The 6,195-nt window shown below is 41.9% G+C and overlaps 1 protein-coding gene across 1 annotated transcript in view; it reads left to right on the top strand.

Moving 5' to 3' along the window:
• Positions 1-257: 257 nt before the first annotated feature.
• LOC143287406 (uncharacterized) overlaps positions 258-6,195 on the top strand; it is a 17,301-nt gene continuing 11,363 nt past the window's right edge. The window contains exons 1-3 of the mRNA XM_076595383.1: positions 258-340; positions 3,516-3,681; positions 4,879-4,980. Of these exons, the coding sequence (XP_076451498.1) occupies positions 3,561-3,681; positions 4,879-4,980 (223 nt within the window). The 5' untranslated portion in view covers positions 258-340; positions 3,516-3,560. The remainder of the gene's footprint in view (positions 341-3,515; positions 3,682-4,878; positions 4,981-6,195) is intronic.

Genomic DNA, 6,195 nt, shown 5'->3' with positions numbered 1-6,195 from the left:
TTCAAAGACACCCATTTCACAGATGATACCGCGTAATCCCAGCCTCCCGGGAGAATGCCTTTTGGAACATGCTGCACAAAGTGTTAATTTGAAACTATACTCTAATGGGTTATACACACCATCTTGTCAAGCAATTACATTTGCCTTTGAGTTCAAAGAGCTGCGTAAATTCCCAGCCTCATGAATGCCTGTGTCTTTATGCTACATAACAGTCACAGATGTCGCCTTGCCAGCTGAATGCCTGGGGACCCGGATAAATAACTGTGAGAACTTAACATTCCACTCATCGCCGTTTGTTGATTCTTTCAGAACTCAAGTGAAGCCTGCGCTGGTGAAGCACGTGAGTGAAGTACAATGCATAAGCGGATGGTGACATTGAAAGTCTGGGGATAAGAAAAGGTGATTCATGGAATGAACATCCTGAACATGTTGGGGTAACAAAGTTTCTTTATCAGACTTCATAGGTGGAGTGATGGCTTGGAGGTAACGCGTCCGCCTAGGAAGCGAGAGAATCTGAGTGCGCTGGTTCGAATCACGGCTCAGCCGCCGATATTTTCTCCCCCTCCACTGCACCTTGAGTGGTGGTCTGGACGCTAGTCATTCGGATGAGACGATAAACCGAGGTCCCGTGAGCAACATGCACTTAGCGCACGTAAAAGAACCCACGGCAACAATAGGGTTGTTCCTGGTAAAATTTTGTAGAAGAATCCACTTCGGTAGGAAAAACAAATAAAAACTGCACGCAGCGGGGGAAAAAAAAGGAGGGGGGTGGGGTGGGGGGAGGTGGCGCTATAGAGCGACGCGCTCTCCCTGGGGAGAACAGCCCGAATTCCACACAGAAAAATCTGTTTTAATAAAAAGATAAATACAAATAGATTAGTGTATCTTTCCATTACTCTCAATCGTCTGGCCAGTTAATGTAGTCATGTCAAAAAAGGGAACAAACGTCGTATAACATACCTTCATTAACAATGACAGTGATTAGCAAAATAATAACAGAACAAACATGGGCATTAGGACTTCACTGTGAAATAGTGTTAGGTCTTTTAACTGATAACTGGTTCTATACTAACCCAGAGTCAAAAAAGTAAGTAAGACACAATTCACAAGCACACAAACGTTGCGGGGAATGTTTGAGTTTCCATCGTGTTACGATGTGATTTCTCTCCCGTTTCAGGCTCGAAAAATAAGCAGTTTATGATCAGGTAATAGTGCGGTGACAGGACATAATTTGACAATCAAAGGCATGCTTCGAATTATGATTCAAACAGAGCCCCCAGAACGCAGTTAATTAACAAACATCCAGCAATTCGTAAAGTGCCACATCTCAGTGAAATTACAATACAAAAATACAATTCATTCTAAAATACAATTTGACAAGTCTCGAAATCAATTCTTTCACCCTTTACCATTTTGGTTGATCACAGCAGAAGTCATTTGAAGGTGTGTGTGTGTGTGTGTGTGTGTGTGTGTGTGTGTAGACTGAGTAGGTCCACATATAAGTTGTTTCCATGTCGCAGCAATGAGAAAAAGGAAACTTAGGACACTAACAGTCTACCCAGTTCTATCCGGTGCTGCAAATTTAGACCATGATAGAGACTGCTGCTTCGTTGTTTAAAAGAATGCGTAAATGTACATGCACATACGCCGAGAGAAAATGATTATTAAGGCGAAGCTGGAATGTGCTTGTTCACCAAGACGATATCGGTATTTTAATACAGCTACAACAACAACAACAAATACAATGATATAATGAAAGAAATGCAAAACATCCCATGTATGACTACACTTGGTATACAGGAGAAGATAATAAACACGATCACAGCAACTGCATTCCTAAGACCCTTGGATTAAAGTAAAAGGTTATCTGCTGTGGTCTGTAAATCTGGTTTGCTAGGAACGATTGCCCTAGTTGTTGCAGGAATGTTTTATTTGAGTGTGCGAGCACTGACGCACTTATAAAGGTGGTGGATATGTGAGGAAAGGCCAGCAGGCTTATCGCCCGATATACACTCGGCACGCATCTATCTCAAAATGCAAAGTAAACAGGTAGCAATCGATATATGGTGGTTCTACTGGCCGAAGACAGTTGATACTGAACGCAGCAGAATGGCTTTGGTGGCTAAATATTTAAGACTCAGGACTGACACAATAGGTACCAAAACAGACCTGTAGATTAAGATGCCTAACATCACAAAAGGAACATACAGCCACCCGCCACCCACTCCCCACCGAGAACTTTACCCATTCAAACATACCGAACATTATCTTCGACACAATGAACAGTCAATAACCAGTCCAACAAATAGGTCTGCCTCTGTTCTTGAATAACATCAGATACTAGAAAACTTTGGAATGATCTAGGATTGCCTAGTTCCCCATAACAGCTTACAAAAAAGCCTGTCTCTCTTTTTCTGGCCACACTTACCCTGGGTTTTTCTTCCTGATCAAGCTTCCGTGGGCTTTTCCTCAGTTGCACATACTTCTCCTGACTGCATCATTCGTCCAGATATGTGTGACCACAGTCACTTCTTGTTAGTACTTTGGGATGTTTAGCATAATGAAAAAAGAACAATGATTTCAAATAAATGAGATGTTAGACGAGACTTCATTGTCTGTATCTATGTGTTATTTAGTTCTGCCAATGCTCTACTTTCTCCCATTGTGATCGTTACTTTGGAAAGCATGTTCGCACATCTTCACCACTTCTTTTTATGTTTGTCAGTGATGCAGTTCTCGTCTCAGCCTGTCTCTTGATCTGTTGTTGTTTCCTATGCCATACGAAGTAAAATCCTCTTGTGGCACACTTGGTGTTGGCTGATGTCTGCTCTGGAAAGAGCAGGTTGACTCCATGCCGGCTAAACAGAACTGACCCCGCAAGGAAACTAAAACCGAAGAATCATTTCCGCAATCAAAATTATGGATTCAACCAACATCCGCAAATAATCCACCTGTCATGCTATTGTGGCTATTGTGGTGAATGTTGATTTTTGTAGCAAGTATACTGATATATAGGTACAACTCCCTTTCCTTTCCCCGAACACTGGAAACAAGCAGTTGTCTTTCCCTATGACAACTTGCGAAGAACAATTCAAATTTAACTCTCTCCATACGAACGGCGAAAGAGACGACGTTAACAGCGTTTCACCCCAATTACCATCATCAAAATATTGCAAGCGGAAGGCTCTTATACTGAAGAGGTGAATGTTGACAAAGAATACCACACTTCTGACGACGGAAGCTAAATGTTGGGTCATTCAGACACCCACTGGACATCCGAGGGTTCTGTGTAGAGAAGAAGAGAGGACTGGCCGTACTGAGTGAGTTAATACATCCACGGGTCATTGCATGTGTCCATCTTTGCGAGCGCACTATGGACAAAATATTTTATTCACGCACACTTCAGACACAACACTGGGAATAAAGATGTATCATTGTATAACGATGTCACGCAACGGTAGATCTCAACACATTGCAGTCCAGTACTGGTTTGTCACTGTGCTTCTAACTTGCAGTGAACTGGGGTGAAAGGCAGGACGAACAGAATAAACAGGAGAACCATGGAGCCTACCAGTCACTTTTCTTATGGAGATCCTGGCCAAGGCGTCTATGGTCACGATACAGGGGAGACGGGGCATGCATGGATCGACTTCATGAAGGATCATATTCTGAAAGCTTGTGGTGAGGGCTGTTCCATAACTTGTGTGTGTGTGTGTGTGTGTGTGTGTGTGTGTGTGTGTGTGCCTCTTTCTCTCTCTCTCTGTTAAAAAATCGCTGACTTTTATGTTTTTGTCCATCAGTTTCAATCATTTGTGTCTCTTCTTTCTTCTCTCAATATGTATGTATGACTATGTGTTTGTGCGTCTCTGTGTGTGCGCACACGTGTGTGCTTGGGTGTGTGTGTGTGTGTGTGTGTGTGTGTGTGCGTGTGTGAACGCGCGTGCGCACGCACGCGCATGCAGATGTGAAGAATTGTTAGGAAGCCGAAAGCTGAATATTTTCTCTGGCTTTCTTTGTCTGTTGTTGTTTTTTTGTATTATGTCTTTTCTTGAATTCTTCAAGGGTACATTCAGAACTGAATTTATTATGCTAAAAGAAGCTAAGAGAGAGGAGGAGAACAGGTGGGAAAGAAAAACAGAGTTAGACAGATAGATAGATAGATAGATAGAGAGAGAGAGAGAGAGAGAGAGAGAGAGAGAGAGAGAGAGAGCGCGTGTGTGTGTGTGTGTGTGCGTGTGTGTGCGTGTGTCAAAATGCAATATTGCTTTATCACCGGAAAAATGAAGATATGGGCGTCACCCTGCGCACCATGAGTCCGGCTTGACACAGAGGTGCCACGGCGTTTTGCGGGATGTGGTCCTGAGAGCGCCTTGAACAAGCAGTCATGAAAAAAAAGAAACTGAAAATCATTCAGTCAGAAGCATCAGCCTTTAGGATTTTTCAGAAGCTCCCATGGGTCTTCGATTCAAAACTTTGGGGACCAACACCAATTACTTCGCCAATAGCTTCTTGTGTGTGTGTGTGTGTGTGTGTGTGTGTGTGTGTGTGTGTGTGTGCGCGCATATGAGTGCGCATGCACACCTACTTTCATCTCTATCCATATATATGTTTTAAATGTCTGTGTCATATTTGTTTGTATATGGGTTTCGATTTATGTTTCAACCTGATATGGACCATTGGATGGAATGAAATAGAATAGCATATGATATGTCTTTATTATCAATTGTACTGGAGTCAAAAGGAATATAAATAAATAAATAAATATATATATATATGTATGTGTGTGTGTGTGTGTGTGTGTGTGTGTGTGTGTGTGTGTTCGCACGCGCGCGCTTGTGTGTGTGTGTGTGTGTGTGTGTGTGTGTATGTGTTTGACAGATTCCATCCCTTTCAATAAAAAGGAAGAGGTCGTGTTCACGATGGCAGACTATGCAACTGCTGACGGCTACGTAAGCATGCCACTGGTGAAAGAACTTATCAGTGAGTAGTTCTCTGAGTTCTTGTTTGTCTGGTGAGCGGCGATGTTTACCTCGGTAGGTGATTTTGGTGTGGTCAGGTGGACTGTTTGTTTTGGATGGCTGGGTGGGCAGAGGGAATGGTTTTTAGATCATTTGTTTCGCTATGTGTGTGTTTTTGGGAGGGGGAGGAGGGTGATGAGGGGGTGGGGGTGGGGGGCGGGTGGCTTAAGACGATGATGGATATAGGATTGAAAGGAAAACCGATTTCTCAAAAAAAAGAAGATTTTAAATCAGTAAAGTTTTCATTTATTTATTTATGTATTTGTTTATGCATTTATTTATTTACTCATTTATTTATTTATCTATCTGTCTATCTATCTATCTATCTATGATGCAGATTTCATTATTTGTTGATTTATCTACTTGTAACATTTCAAATACCCAAATCATGCTATCCAGTACGATGTTGAAGTTGTCGACGGGTCTTCAATCGTTGTATTTCCAGTTCTGATTCGTGTGTCTATCTCCATATTATCTGAAAGGAAGTACAGAAAAAAATGAAGATTTAATGGGGTGTTTTTTGGTTTTCTGTCTTTCGTTATTTTTTTTTTTTAACACCAAGTGCTCTCAGTCAGGTGTACATGTAAACCGTCCTTTATGCCCGAAACTTTTTTCTCTTTTTTTTCTATTGCTTAGGATGTTCGAACTCATTTTTTAGTTCAGTCATTTACAGTCTGTTCACATAAGCTGGTGATTTTTTTCTGCTTTTGTGCAATCACGAATCGACTACTGTAATTCTCCTCTCATTGGCTGCCCACATAACCTTCTTCAGCGAATTCAAAAACTTCAAAACAATGCTGCCCGTCTGACTCTCAGTGTCCCACGTACTGATCACATTTCTCCCCACATCCACACTCTACATTGGCTCCCCACTGAAGTGAAAATTGAATATAAGGTTGCGTGTCTCTGCAATTTTGCTTTCCCCTCTGCAGGACCTTATATTTTTCTGACCTTATCAGTGTTTACACTCCCTCGAGAAATCTCCGCTCTTCCTCTGACTGTTACCTTTTGAAACTTCCTCGTGTCAACACAAGAACCTTTGATGAACGTTCTTTCGTCTTTGCAGCTCCTCATATTTGGAACAACCTTCCTAATCATATCCGTGCATCTGATTCTATCTCTGTGTTTTGCTCATCACTAAAAACGTTTCTATAAGCGCTCTCAGCTTCCTTCTTCT

The sequence above is a fragment of the Babylonia areolata genome, chromosome 11, assembly GCF_041734735.1.
Source record: "Babylonia areolata isolate BAREFJ2019XMU chromosome 11, ASM4173473v1, whole genome shotgun sequence".
NCBI classification, from domain to species: Eukaryota; Metazoa; Mollusca; class Gastropoda; order Neogastropoda; family Buccinidae; genus Babylonia; species Babylonia areolata.
This window is presented reverse-complemented; position numbering and strand designations above follow the sequence as displayed.